A 15,671-nucleotide genomic window follows, 5' to 3' on the forward strand; every position below is an offset into this window, starting at 1 on the left:
AACAAAGCTCTATACATAGCAGTAGCCTTGTGTCCCCTATAACACAAAACAAAGCTCTATACATAGCAGTAGCCTTGTGTCCCCTATAACACAAAACAAAGCTCTATTCATAGCAGTAGCCTTGTGTCCCCTATAACACAAAACAAAGCTCTATACATAGCAGTAGCCTTGTGTCCCCTATAACACAAAACAAAGCACTATACATAGCAGTAGCCTTGTGTCCCTTATAACACAAAACAAAGCTCTATACATAGCAGTAGCCTTGGGTCCCCTATAACACAAAACAAAGCTCTATACATAGCAGTAGCCTTGTCCCTCTATAACATAAAACAAAGCTCTATACATAGCAGTAGCCTTGTCCCTCTATAACATAAAACAAAGCTCTATACATAGCAGTAGCCTTGTGTCCCTCTATAACATAAAACAAAGCTCTATACATAGCAGTAGCCTTGTGTCCCCTATAACATAAAACAAAGCTCTATACATAGCAGTAGCCTTGTGTCCCTCTATAACATAAAACAAAGCTCTATACATAGCAGTAGCCTCGTGTCCCCTATAACATAAAACAAAGCTCTATACATAGCAGTAGCCTTGTGTCCCCTATAAGACAAAACAAAGCTCTATACATAGCCGTAGCCTTGTGTCCCCTATAAGACAAAACAAAGCTCTATACATAGCAGTAGCCTTGTCCCCCTATAACACAAAACAAAGCTCTATACATAGCAGTAGCCTCGTGTCCCCTATAACACAAAACAAAGCTCTATACATAGCAGTAGCCTTGTCCCCCTATAACATAAAACAAAGCTCTATACATAGCAGTAGCCTCGTGTCCCCTATAACACAAAACAAAGCTCTATACATAGCAGTAGCCTCGTGTGTCCTATAACACAAAACAAAGCTCTATACATAGCAGTAACCTCGTGTCCCCTATAACATAAAACAAAGCTCTATACATAGCAGTAGCCTCGTGTCCCCTATAACATAAAACAAAGCTCTATACATAGCAGTAGCCTCGTGTCCCCTATAACATAAAACAAAGCTCTATACATAGCAGTAGCCTTGTCCCCCTATAACATAAAACAAAGCTCTATACATAGCAGTAGCCTTGTGTCCCCTATAACACAAAACAAAGCTCTATACATAGCAGTAGCCCTGTGTCCCCTATAACACAAAACAAAGCTCTATACATAGCAGTAGCCTTGTGTCCCCTATAACACAAAACAAAGCTCTATACATAGCAGTAGCCTTGTGTCCCCTATAACACAAAACAGAGCTCTATACATAGCAGTAGCCTTGTGTCCCCTATAACACAAAACAAAGCGCTATACATAGCAGTAGCCTTGTGTCCCCTATAACACAAAACAAAGCGCTATACATAGCAGTAGCCTTGGGTCCCCCCTATAACATAAAACAAAGCTCTATACATAGCAGTAGCCTCGTGTCCCCTATAACACAAAACAAAGCTCTATACATAGCAGTAGCCTTGTGTCCCCTATAACACAAAACAAAGCTCTATACATAGCAGTAGCCTTGTGTCCCCTATAACATAAAACAAAGCTCTATACATAGCAGTAGCCTTGTGTCCCCTATAACATAAAACAAAGCTCTATACATAGCAGTAGCCCTGTGTCCCCTATAACATAAAACAAAGCTCTATACATAGCAGTAGCCCTGTGTCCCCTATAACATAAAACAAAGCTCTATACATAGCAGTAGCCTTGTGTCCCCTATAACATAAAACAAAGCTCTATACATAGCAGTAGCCTTGTGTCCCCTATAACATAAAAAAAAGCTCTATACATAGCAGTAGCCCTGTGTCCCCTATAACATAAAACAAAGCTCTATACATAGCAGTAGCCTTGTGTCCCCTATAACACAAAACAAAGCTCTATACATAGCAGTAGCCTTGTGTCCCCTATAACACAAAACAAAGCTCTATACATAGCAGTAGCCTTGTGTCCCCTATAACATAAAACAAAGCTCTATACATAGCAGTAGCCTTGTGTCCCCTATAACACAAAACAGAGCTCTATACATAGCAGTAGCCTCGTGTCCCCTATAACACAAAACAAAGCTCTATACATAGCAGTAGCCTTGTGTCCCCTATAACACAAAACAAAGCTCTATACATAGCAGTAGCCTTGTGTCCCCTATAACACAAAACAAAGCTCTATACATAGCAGTAGCCTTGTGTCCCCTATAACATAAAACAAAGCTCTATGCATAGCAGTAGCCTTGTGTCCCCTATAACACAAAACAAAGCTCTATACATAGCAGTAGCCTTGTGTCCCCCCGTATAACACAAAACAAAGCTCTATACATAGCAGTAGCCTTGTGTCCCCTATAACACAAAACAAAACTCTATACATAGCAGTAGCCTCGTGTCCCCTATAACATAAAACAAAGCTCTATGCATAGCAGTAGCCTTGTGTCCCCTATAACACAAAACAGAGCTCTATACATAGCAGTAGCCTTGTGCCCCCTATAACACAAAAAAAAGCTCTATACATAGCAGTAGCCTTGTGTCCCCTATAACACAAAAAAAAGCTCTATACATAGCAGTAGCCTTGTGTCCCCTATGACACAAAACAAAGCTCTATGCATAGCAGTAGCCTTGTGTCCCCTATAACACAAAACAGAGCTCTATACATAGCAGTAGCCTTGTGCCCCCTATAACACAAAACAAAGCTCTATACATAGCAGTAGCCTTGTGCCCCCTATAACACAAAACAAAGCTCTATGCATAGCAGTAGCCTCGTGTCCCCCTATAACACAAAACAAAGCTCTATGCATAGCAGCCCAGAGGCAGAACTTTTCTTTACCTTCTGCAATGAGATTTTTTTGTGAAAATTTTTCTGCAGGTCATTTTTAAATGAAATTCAATTTTAAATTAGACAGCTACACTAAGGCACCAGTTCAATTTCAATGTGTTGGTTAACTGAAGAATAAAGCAATTTTTTATGTTTTAAAGTATAGTGCAGTAGTTGAAAATTGCATTGTAAATTAGCTGCATACAAAAAATACATTTTAAAATGTTTCTTTAATAAATCTGTTTCCTTTTCTCTTGGTCTAACATAGAAATGTAGTAATAAAAAGATGCAGTGCTTTTACATTCAGAATAAACAGCTAGGCAGACTGGGAAAGGCTAAGGGGCGGCATTGAAAAAATCTCTGAGAGCCAGTCAACAAGCAATGCGCTGCTGCTTTGCAGCACTACTGTATATTTGACTGCTCACTTCAAACAGCACTTTGCCCTGGATGCACTGTGTTAAGGAAAATGTATATAGTGCAGCCAGAGCACAGCTCTGTTTGAAGAGAACTGTCTAATGTGGAGCAGCACTACTAAGTTAAAGCGCTAACAGTTCCTACATGTTCCTACATGTGTTCTTTCTGCAGACATGCTGCATTTTCTGCGATGACATCTCACATCACTGTATGTTCTGCCTTGGGGCATAGCAGTAGCCTTGTGTCCCCCCCTATAACACAAAACAAAGCTCTATACATAGCAGTAGCCTTGTGTCCCCTATAACACAGAGCTCTATACATAGCAGTAGCCTTGTGTCCCCTATAAAACATCACCTCTAGCACTCATAACAATCAGTTTAATAACGTACTTGAATTTCAGCTCCCGCGTCTGTTCGTTCTGTGCCTGTTCCAGGTCCTGTCTCACCCGCACGTACTCGTCGTGCTGATCCTGTATCTCGGCCTTTACGGCCTGCAGCTTGGCATACAGCTGAAATGGAAAACAGAGGCTTATTAGCTGAGATGGGCTGCAAGATCCCAACGTCTGTGCTAAATTGTGAAACAGCTGTCAGAATTCTACAGGAGCCCTCATTATTAAATCTCTCCAGCTTCCATCCTAACCAATGTATTACAGCAGAACTATTTGACAGCTTGTTAGATGGTGTTAAAGGGACATAGTAGCTGAAATTAAATGGATACAGTACTTGTATACTGATAATCTGCTTCACTCTTTTGGTATTCTTTGTTGTAAAGCATACCAAGGTAAGCTTAGGAGCGGCACTACTGGGAGCTAGCTGCTGGTTTGTGACTGCACATATATGCCTCTTGTCATGGGCTTACCTGATGTGTTCAGCTAGCTCCTAGTAGTGCACTGCTGCTCCTTCGACAAAGGATACCAAAAGAATGAAGCAAAATTGATAATATACGTAAATGAGAAAATTGTGTAAAATTGTATGCTCTGTCTGAATCATTAAAGAATTTTTTTTGTTTCATATCCCTTTAAATGAACATTGTTTATTTCAGTGTTTCTCAACCGCGGTTCTCAAGTACCCCCAACAGGCCAGGTTTTCATTATAGCTGAACTAGAGCACAGGGGAAATAATCGGCTGATCAGTAACCATGGTTACTAACCTGTTCTCACCCATCAGCTGATTATTTCACCTGTGCTGTAGTTCAGCTATAATGAAAACCTGGCCTGTTGGGGGTACTTGAGGACCGCATTTGAGAAATAATGGTTTATTTTAAAGGGATAGTAAAGTCAAAATTAAACTTTCATGATTCAGATAGGGCATGCGATTTTAAACAACTTTCTAATTTACTTTTATCATCAAATTTGCTTTGTACCCTTGTTATTCTTAGTTGAAAGTTAAACCTAGGTTAGCTTATATGCTAATTTTAAGCCCTTAAAGGCCGCCTCTTATCTGAATCCATCTGACAGTTTTTCACAGCTAAAACACATAAAATATTAAAATTGAATACAAATTACTTTTTATGTTATAAGGTATTTGAGTGGAAAGGGCTCTAAAGTGTGTATATATATTATAGCCCTTTCCATTCAAATACCTTGTCATATACCATATACCTTTTAACCCTTATATCATTTTTGAATTCAAGTTAGCGTGGGCACAATATTGGTTACCGAGCGCCACTTGTAATCTGGCCCAGTAAAATAAAAATTCTCTTACAATTCTCTTGCATGCTGTATCCGAAACCCCTTTAATGGCATTAGCCACAAATGATTTCAGGTCTCCCATAAGTTTGCAGATGGTATTAAAAGGACCTTAGAGCATTTTATTCTTGCACCATCTGTTGTAATTCAGGGCACATAGCTTTTTGCATTTGATATAATCATAAAATTGTATTTGAAATGGTTAAATTGTTTTATTCATAAACATTTCCACTGTCTTCCTGGAAAATCAATACAAATCACTAGCAATTCTTGTCTTGTGATGTTTTTTTCCTCACACAGCTGAGTCCCTCTATATTACTGCAGATCACGCCATGTTACTGACATACACAGTTATACAGAATATTCCTTGGCGCTTGCTGGTCAAGGTTAATTAGTCGTGATTCTGCACCATCCAACTGCACGTCCTCAGGGTGAGTGCACAGCCAAGCTCAAAGGGACGACAAATCAACCAGAAAAACATGAAACCATGAGAAGGACAGAGGAGGGTGAATAAGGGGGGTAACCAGGCTAAGCTAAAATGTGCAACAGGGACAAAGCGCAATAAATATGTGACTATGGATAACTCTGTATATAACCTGAATAAGAGTGAATGTTAAAGGGATAGTCTTATGCACAAATAAAATGTTATTAAGAGTATACTGTTTGCCATCAGTACCTCACAAAGGGATATAAAGTCCCATACAGGAGACATTACCACTCACAAGTAGGACATAGCTAATGAGCCAATTAGGAGAGGCATATGCAAGTAGATCAATCACTGGCGCTTTGCTTATTTCCATGGAATACCCTGCACTTTCTCTAACTTCTGTCCATCACTATAAGAAAACTAACGACCTTGTTTCACCTGGAAGAGCCCCAGCTTCCATTGTCTCTTGCAAACAAATTAACTTGTTGTTAACTTGACTAAAATCTGCACAATGTGATGCCAGTGTGGAAGGGTATGGCTGGTTCTGAAGAAGAGAGAGATCGATACCTCTATGTGATCTCAGTGGGAGGGTATGGCTGGCTCTGAAGAAGAGGGAGATCACCCCAGCTACGTGATCTCAGTGAGAGGGTATGGCTGGCTCTGAAGAAGAGAGAGATCAATCCCTTTACGTAATCTCAGTGAGAGGGTATGGCTGGCTCTGAAGAAGAGGGAGATCACCCCCTCTACGTGATCTCAGTGAGAGGGTATGGCTGGCTCTGAAGAAGACAGAGATTGCTCCCTTTACGTAATCTCAGTGAGAGGGTATGGCTGGCTCTGAAGAAGAGGGAGATCACCCCCTCTACGTGATCTCAGTGAGAGGGTATGGCTGGCTCTGAAGAAGAGGGAGATCACCCCCTCTACGTGATCTCAGTGAGAGGGTATGGCTGGCTCTGAAGAAGAGAGAGATCAATCCCTCTATGTGATCTCAGTGGGAGGGTATGGCTGGCTCTGAAGAAGAGGGAGATCACCCCCTCTACGTGATCTCAGTGAGAGGGTATGGCTGGCTCTGAAGAAGAGAGAGATCGATACCTCTATGTGATCTCAGTGGTCGATCCCTCTACGTGATCTCAGTGGGAGGGTATGGCTGGCTCTGAAGAAGACAGAGATCGCTCCCTTTACGTAATCTCAGTGAGAGGGTATGGCTGGCTCTGAAGAAGAGGGAGATCACCCCCTCTACGTGATCTCAGTGAGAGGGTATGGCTGGCTCTGAAGAAGAGAGAGATCACTCCCTCTACGTGATCTCGGTGGGAGGGTATGGCTGGCTCTGAAGAAGAGAGAGATCCCTCCCTCTATGTGATCTCAGTGAGAGGGTATGGCTGGCTCTGAAGAAGAGAGAGATCGATCCGTCTACGTGATCTCAGTGGGAGGGTATGGCTGGCTCTGAAGAAGAGAGAGATCGATCCCTCTACGTGATCTCAGTGGGAGGGTATGGATGGCTCTGAAGAAGAGAGGGATCGATCCCTCTACGTGATCTCAGTGGGAGGGTATGGCTGGCTCTGAAGAAGAGAGAGATCACCCCCTCTACGTGATCTCAGTGGGAAGGTATGGCTGGCTCTGAAGAAGAGAGAGATCACCCCCTCTACGTGATCTCAATGGGAGGGTATGGCTGGCTCTGAAGAAGAGAGAGATTGATCCCTCTACGTGATCTCAGTGGGAGGGTATGGCTGGCTCTGAAGAAGAGAGAGATCACTCCCTCTACGTGATCTCAGTGGGAGGGTATGGCTGGCTCTGAAAAAGAGAGAGATCACTCCCTCTACCTGATCTCAGTGAGAGGGTATGGCTGGCTTTGAAGAAGATAGAGATCACCCCCTCTACCTGATCTCAGTGGGAGGGTATGGCTGGCTCTGAAGAAGAGAGAGATCGATCCCTCTACGTGATCTCAGTGGGAGGGTATGGCTGGCTCTGAAGAAGATAGAGATCACCCCCTCTACGTGATCTCAGTGGGAGGGTATGGCTGACTCTGAAGAAGAGAGAGGTCGATCCCTCTACGTGATCTCAGTGGGAGGGTATGGCTGGCTCTGAAGAAGAGAGAGATCGATCCGTCTACGTGATCTCAGTGGGAGGGTATGGCTGGCTCTGAAGAAGAGAGAGGTCGATCCCTCTACGTGATCTCAGTGGGAGGGTATGGCTGGCTCTGAAGAAGAGAGAGATCGATCCCTCTACGTGATCTCAGTGGTAGGGTATGGCTGGTTCTGAAGAAGAGAGAGATCGATCCCTCTACGTGATCTCAGTGGGAGGGTATAGCTGGCTCTGAAGAAGAGAGAGATTGATCCCTCTACGTGATCTCAGTGGGAGGGTATGGCTGGCTCTGAAGAAGAGAGAGATCACCCCCTCTACGTGATCTCAGTGGGAGGATATGGCTGGCTCTGAAGAAGAGAGAGATTGATCCCTCTATGTGATCTCAGTGGGAGGGTATGGCTGGCTCTGAAGAAGAGAGAGATCGATCCCTCTACGTGATCTCAGTGTGAGGGTATTGCTGGCTCTGAAGAAGAGAGAGATCACTCCCTCTACGTGATCTCAGTGGGAGGGTATGGCTGGCTCTGAAGAAGAGAGAGATCACTCCCTCTACGTGATCTCAGTGAGAGGGTATGGCTGGCTCTGAAGAAGAGAGAGATCACCCCCTCTACCTGATCTCAGTGGGAGGGTATGGCTGGCTCTGAAGAAGAGAGAGATCGATCCCTCTACGTGATCTCAGTGGGAGGGTATGGCTGGCTCTGAAGAAGAGAGAGGTCGATCCCTCTACATGATCTCAGTGGGAGGGTATGGCTGGCTCTGAAGAAGAGAGAGATCGATTAGTCTACGTGATCTCAGTGGGAGGGTATGGCTGGCTCTGAAGAAGAGAGAGATCGATCCCTCTACGTGATCTCAGTGGGAGGGTATGGCTGGCTCTGAAGAAGAGAGAGATCGATCCCTCTACGTGATCTCAGTGGGAGGGTATGGCTGGCTCTGAAGAAGAGAGAGATCGATCCCTCTATGTGATCTCAGTGGGAGGGTATGGCTGGCTCTGAAGAAGAGAGAGATCACTCCCTCTACGTGATCTCAGTGGGAGGGTATGGCTGGCTCTGAAGAAGAGAGAGATCCCTCCCTCTACGTAATCTCAGTGAGAGGGTATGGCTGGGTCTGAAGTAGAGAGAGATCACTCCCTCTATGTGATCTCAGTGGGAGGGTATGGCTGGCTCTGAAGAAGAGAGAGTTCGATCCCTCTACGTGATCTCAGTGAGAGGGTATGGTTGGCTCTGAAGAAGAAAGAGATCACTCCCTCTATGTCAGGGGTCAGCAACCTTCGGCTCCCAGATGTTTTGGAACTACATTTCCCACGATGCTGAGACACTCTTTAGGCTATCTGAGCATCATGGGAAATGTAGTTCCAAAACATCTGGGAGCCGAAGGTTGCTGACCCCTGCTCTATGTGATCTCAGTGGGAGGGTATGGCTGGCTCTGAAGAAGAGAGAGATCGATCCCTCTACGTGATATCAGTGGGAGGGTATGGCTGGCTCTGAAGAAGAGAGAGATCGATCCCTCTACATGATCTCAGTGGGAGGGTATGGCTGGCTCTGAAGAAGAGAGAGATCACTCCCTCTATGTGATCTCAGTGGGAGGGTATAGCTGGCTCTGAAGAAGAGAGAGATCACTCCCTCTACGTGATCTCAGTGAGAGGGTATGGCTGGCTCTGAAGAAGGTAGAGATCACCCCCTCTACGTGATCTCAGTGGGAGGGTATGGCTGGCTCTGAAGAAGAGAGAGATCGATCCCTCTACGTGATCTCAGTGGGAGGGTATGGCTGGCTCTGAAGAAGATAGAGATCACCCCCTCTACGTGATCTCAGTGGGAGGGTATGGCTGCCTCTGAAGAAGATAGAGATCACCCCCTCTACGTGATCTCAGTGGGAGGGTATGGCTGGGTCTGAAGAAGATAGAGTCCCTCTACGTGATCTCAGTGGGAGGGTATGGCTGGCTCTGAAAAAGAGAGGGATCGATCCCTCTAGATGATCTCAGTGGTAGGGTATGGCTGGCTCTGAAGAAGAGAGAGATCGATCCCTCTACGTGATCTCAGTGGGAGGGTATAGCTGGCTCTGAAGAAGAGAGAGATCGATCCCTCTACGTGATCTCAGTGGGAGGGTATGGCTGGCTCTGAAGAAGAGAGAGATCACCCCCTCTACGTGATCTCAGTGGGAGGATATGGCTGGCTCTGAAGAAGAGAGAGATCGATCCCTCTACGTGATCTCAGTGGGAGGGTATGGCTGGCTCTGAAGAAGAGAGAGATCACCCCCTCTACGTGATCTCAGTGGGAGGATATGGCTGGCTCTGAAGAAGAGAGAGATCGATCCCTCTACGTGATCTCAGTGGGAGGGTATGGCTGGCTCTGAAGAAGAGAGAGATCGATCCCTCTACGTGATCTCAGTGTGAGGGTATTGCTGGCTCTGAAGAAGAGAGAGATCACTCCCTCTACGTGATCTCAGTGAGAGGGTATGGCTGGCTCTGATGAAGAGAGAGATCACCCCCTCTACCTGATCTCAGTGGGAGGGTATGGCTGGCTCTGAAGAAGAGAGAGATCGATCCCTCTACGTGATCTCAGTGGGAGGGTATGGCTGGCTCTGAAGAAGAGAGAGATCGATCCCTCTACGTGATCTCAGTGGGAGGGTATGGCTGGCTCTGAAGAAGAGAGAGATTGATTCGTCTACGTGATCTCAGTGGGAGGGTATGGCTGGCTCTGAAGAAGAGAGAGATCACCCCCTCTACGTGATCTTAGTGGGAGGGTATGGCTGGCTCTGAAGAAGAGAGAGATCGATCCCTCTAAGTGATCTCAGTGGGAGGGTATGGCTGGCTCTGAAGAAGAGAGAGATCGATCCCTCTATGTGATCTCAGTGGGAGGGTATGTCTGGCTCTGAAGAAGATAGAGATCACCCCCTCTACGTGATCTCACTGGGAGGGTATGGCTGGCTCTGAAGAAGAGAGAAGTCGATCCCTCTACGTGATCTCAGTGGGAGGGTATGGCTGGCTCTGAAGAAGAGAGAGATCAATCTGTCTACGTGATCTCAGTGGGAGGGTATGGCTGGCTCTGAAGAAGAGAGGGATCACCCCCTCTACGTGATCTTAGTGGGAGGGTATGGCTGGCTCTGAAGAAGAGAGAGATCGATCCCTCTACGTGATCTCAGTGGGAGGGTATGGCTGGCTCTGAAGAAGAGAGAGATCGATCCCTCTACGTGATCTCAGTGGGAGGGTATGGCTGGCTCTGAAGAAGAGAGAGATTGAACCCTCTAGGTGATCTCAGTGGGAGGGTATGGCTGGCTCTGAAGAAGAGAGAGATCGATCCCTCTATGTGATCTCAGTGGGAGAATATGGCTGGCTCTGAAGAGAGAGATCGATCCCTCTACGTGATCTCAGTGGGAGGGTATGGCTGGCTCTGAAGAAGAGAGAGATCACCCCCTCTACGTGATCTCAGTGGGAGGGTATGGCTGGCTCTGAAGAAGAAAGAGATCCCTCCCTCTATGTGATATCAGTGGGAGGGTATGGCTGGCTCTGAAGAAGAGAGAGATCGATCCCTCTACGTGATCTCAGTGAGCAGTTCATTTGCTTTATAAAGAGATGGCAGAGGCAGGTAGGGCCTGTGCTCTTGGGCAGGGTCTGGTGAAAGGGTTACATATTGTATTTAGGAAGAATGAGCGCAGGATGGGGCTTCTCTTTAGGCCAGGCTCTGTGATGCCATGAAATCCAAGTGACTGTAAACAAGGACACCAGGAGAGGCCCAGCATGTGACAAATGTATGTGTGTGCCTGTGTTTGTATCTTTGTGTGTGTCTGTGTAGTGTGTCTGTGTGTAATGTGTGTAAGTAGTAGTATATATCTGTGTGTAGTGTGTGTGTGTAGTAGTATATATCTGTGTGTAGTGTGTGTGTGTGTTGTAGTATATATCTATGTGTAATGTGTGTCTGTGTAGTATATATCTGTGTGTAGTGTGTGTGTAGTAGTATATATCTGTGTGTAGTGTGTGTGTGTGTGTGTGTAGTATATATCTGTGTGTAGTGTGTGCGTGTGTAGTAGTATATATCTGTGTGTAGTGTGTGTGTGTGTGTAGTAGTATATATCTGTGTGTAATGTGTGTCTGTGTAGTATATATCTGTGTGTAGTGTGTGTGTGTGTGTGTAGTAGTATATATCTGTGTGTAGTGTGTGAGTTTAGTAGTATATATGTGTGTAGTGTGTGTCTGTGTAGTATATATCTGTGTGTAAGGTGTGTGTGTAGTAGTATATATATCTTTGTGTGTGTGTAGTATATATCTGAGTGTAGTATGTGTGTGTGTGTAGTGTGTCTATGTAGTATATATCTGTGTGTAGTGTGTGTCTGTGTAGTAGTATATATCTGAGTGTAGTGTATGTGTGTAGTAGTATATATCTGTGTGTAGTGTGTGTCTGTGTAGTATATATCTGTGTGTAGTGTGTGTCTGTGTAGTATATATCTGTGTGTAGTGTGTCTGTGTAGTATATATCTGTGTGTAGTGTGTGTATAATAGCATATATCTGTTAGTAGTATATATATCTGTGTGTAGTGTGTATCTGTGTAGTATATATCTGTGTGTAGTGTGTGTGTGTAGTAGTTATATCTATGTGTAGTGTGTGTGTGTGTGTAGTAGTATATATCTATGTGTAGTGTGTGTGTAGTAGTATATATCTATGTGTAGTGTGTGTGTGTGTAGTAGTATATATCTGTGTGTAATGTGTGTGTAGTAGCATATATCTGTGTGTAATGTGTGTGTAGTAGCATATATATGTGTGTAGTGTGTGTCTGTGTAGTATATATCTGTGTGTAAGGTGTGTGTGTAGTAGTATATATCTCTGTGTGTGTAGTATATATCTGAGTGTAGTATGTGGGTGGGTGTAGTGTGTGTCTATGTAGTATATATCTGTGTGTAGTGTGTGTCTGTGTAGTATATATCTGTGTGTAGTGTGTGTGTGTGTGTAGGAGTATATATCTAAGAGTAGTGTGTGTGTGTAGTAGTATATATCTGTGTGTAGTGTGTGTCTGTGTAGTATATATCTGTGTGTAGTGTGTGTGTGTAGTAGCATATATCTGTTAGTAGTATATATCTGTGTGTAGTGTGTGTCTGTGTAGTATATATCTATGTGTAGTGTGTGTGTTTGTCTGTGTAGTAGTATATATCTGTGTGTAGTGTGTGTGTAGTAGTATATATCTGTGTGTAGTGTGTGTCTGTGTAGTATATACCTGTGTGTAGTGTGTGTGTGAAGTAGCATATATCTGTTAGTAGTATATATATCTGTGTGTAGTGTGTGTCTGTGTAGTATATATATATTTGTGTGTAGTGTGTGTCTGTGTAGTATATATCTGTGTGTAGTGTGTGTGTGTAGTAGTAGTATATATCTGTGTGTAGTGTGTGTCTGTGTAGTATATATCTATGTGTAGTGTGTGTGTGTGTGTGTAGTAGTATATAATTGTGTGTAGTGGGTGTCTGTGTAGTATATATCTGTGTGTAGTGGGTGTATGTAGTAGTATATATCTGTGTGTAGTGTGTGTGTGTAGTAGTATATATCTGTGTGTAGTGTGTGTGTGTGTCTGTGTAGTAGTATATATATCTGTGTGTAGTGTGTGTGTGTGTGTGTGTAGTAGTAGTATATATCTGTGTGTAGTATGTGTGTGTTTGTAGTAGTCTATGTTTGTGTGTAGTATGTGTATGTTTATGTGGGTGTCTGTGTGTAGTGTGTGCGTATATCTGTGTAGTATGTGTAGTTTGCTCATGTGGGTGTCTGTGTGTAGTGTGTGTGTGTGTAGGTGTAGAATGTGTCTGTGTGTAGTGTGCATATGTGGGTGTATGTGTATAGTGTGTGCATATGTGTGTGTCTGTGTAGTATGTGTCTGTGTAGTGTATGTGTGTCTGTGTAGTATGTGCTTGTGTGTAGTGTATGTATGTCTGTGTAGTATGTGCTTGTGTGTAGTGTATGTGTGTATGTGTAGTATGTGTTTGAGTGTAGTGTTCATATGCTTATGTGGGTGTCTGTGTGTAGTGTGCATATGTTTATGTGGGTGTCTGTGTTTGTGTGTAGTATGTGCTTGTGTGTAGCGTGCATATGTTTATGTGTGTGTCTGTGTACTATGAGTCTGTGTGTAGTGTGTGTGTGTGTAGTAGTATGTCTGTGTGTAGTGTATGTGTGTCTGTGTAGTATGTATCTGTGTAGAAGGTGTATGTTGATGTGGGTGTCTGTGTGTAGTGTGTGCATATGTGTCTGTCTGTGTAGTCTATGTGTAGTGAGCATATGGGGGTATATATATATATGTGGGTGTCTGAGTAGTGTGTGTAAGTTTATCTGCGTGTCTGTGTGTATGGATGTATGTGTGTGTGTAGTATATGTCTGTGTAGTATGTGTGTTTATGTGTGTGTGTAGTATATGTCTGTGTAGTATGTTTATCTGTGTGTAGTGTGTGTGTGTATATGTCTGTGTGTAGTGTGTGTATGTTTATGTGTGTGTCTGTGTGTAGTGTAGGTGTGTCTGCCAGTGTAGTATGTGTCTGTGTGTAGTGTGCATATGTTAATGTGGGTGTCTGAATGTAGTGTGTGTCTGTGTAGTATATGGCATGTGTGTATGTATGTAGTATATGGCGTGTGTGTATGTATGTATGTAGTATATGGCGTGTGTGTATGTGATGTATGTAGTATATGGCGTGTGTGTATGTATGTATGTAGTATATAGCATGTGTGTATGTATGTAGTATATGGCAAGTGTGTATGTATGTAGTATAAGGCTTGTGTGTGTATGTATGTAGTATAAGGCTTGTGTGTGTATGTATGTAGTATATGGTGTGTATGTATGTATGTAGTATATGGCGTGTGTGTATGTATGTATGTATGTATGTATGTAGTATATGGTGTGTGTACATGTATGTAGTATATGGTGTGTGTGTATGTATGTATGTAGTATATGGTGTGTGTGTATGTATGCAGTATATGGCGTGTGTGTAGGTAGTATATGGTGTGTGTGTATGTGGTGTATGTAGTATATCGTGTGTGTGTGTGTATGTGGTGTATCGTGTGTGTGTTAATTATGTGTCTGTAAGTAGTCTGCATGTAGAATGTGTGCATGTAGAATATAGCGTGTGTGTATATGGTGTATATAGTATACGGTGTGTGTATATGTGGTGTATATAGTATATGGCGAGTGTGTATGTGCTGAATGATGTGTGGTGTGTATGTATGGGGTGTGGTGTGTGTGTATGTAGAATATCACGTGTGTGGTGTGTGTGTATTATGTGTCTGTAAGTAGTCTGCATGTAGTATGTGTACATATAGTATAAATTGTTTGTGTATGTGGTGTATATAGTATATGGCATGTGTGTATGTATGTAGTATAAGGCATGTGTGTATGTATGTAGTATATGTCATGTGTGTATGTATGTAGTATATGGCGTGTGTGTATGTATGTAGTATATGGCGTGTGTGTATGTATGTATGTAGTATATGTATGTAGTATATGGCATGTGTGTATGTATGTAGTATATGGTGTGTGTGTATGTATGTAGTATATGGCGTGTGTGTATGTATGTAGTATATGGCATGTGTGTATGTATGTATGTAGTATATGGCATGTGTATGTATGTAGTATATGTATGTAGTATATGGCGTGTGTGTATGTATGTATGTAGTATATGGCATGTGTGTATGTATGTAATATATGGCATGTGTGTATGTATGTAATATATGGCGTGTGTGTATGTATGTATGTATGTAGTATATGTATGTAGTATATGGCGTGTGTTTATGTATGTATGTAGTATATGGCGTGTGTATGTATGTAGTATATGTATGTAGTATATGGCGTGTGTGTATGTATGTAGTATATGGCGTGTGTGTGTATGTATGTAGTATATGTATGTAGTATATGGTGTGTGTGTATGTATGTAGTATATGTATGTAGTATATGGCGTGTGTGTATGTATGTAGCATATGGTGTGTGTGTATGTATGTAGTATATGTATGTAGTATATGGTGTGTTTGTATGTATGTAGTATATGTATGTAGTATATGGCGTGTGTGTATGTATGTAGTATATGTATGTAGTAAATGGTGTGTGTGTATGTATGTATGTATGTATGTAGTATATGGCGTGTGTGTATGTGATGTATGTAGTACAGGGAGTGCAGAATTATTAGGCAAATGAGTATTTTGACCACATCATCCTCTTTATGCATGTTGTCTTACTCCAAGCTGTATAGGCTTGAAAGCCTACTACCAATTAAGCATATTAGGTGATGTGCATCTCTGTAATGA

The 15,671-nt window shown here is 43.0% G+C and overlaps 1 protein-coding gene across 1 annotated transcript in view; it reads right to left on the bottom strand.

Annotated features, from left to right (window-relative positions):
* KIF3C (kinesin family member 3C) overlaps positions 1-15,671 on the bottom strand; it is a 249,701-nt gene that overhangs the window by 78,076 nt on the left and 155,954 nt on the right. Inside the window, exon 5 of the mRNA XM_053709474.1 lies at positions 3,614-3,732. Coding sequence (XP_053565449.1) covers positions 3,614-3,732 — 119 coding nt within the window. The remainder of the gene's footprint in view (positions 1-3,613; positions 3,733-15,671) is intronic.

The sequence above is a fragment of the Bombina bombina genome, chromosome 4 (genome assembly GCF_027579735.1).
Source record: "Bombina bombina isolate aBomBom1 chromosome 4, aBomBom1.pri, whole genome shotgun sequence".
Lineage (NCBI taxonomy): Eukaryota > Metazoa > Chordata > Amphibia > Anura > Bombinatoridae > Bombina > Bombina bombina.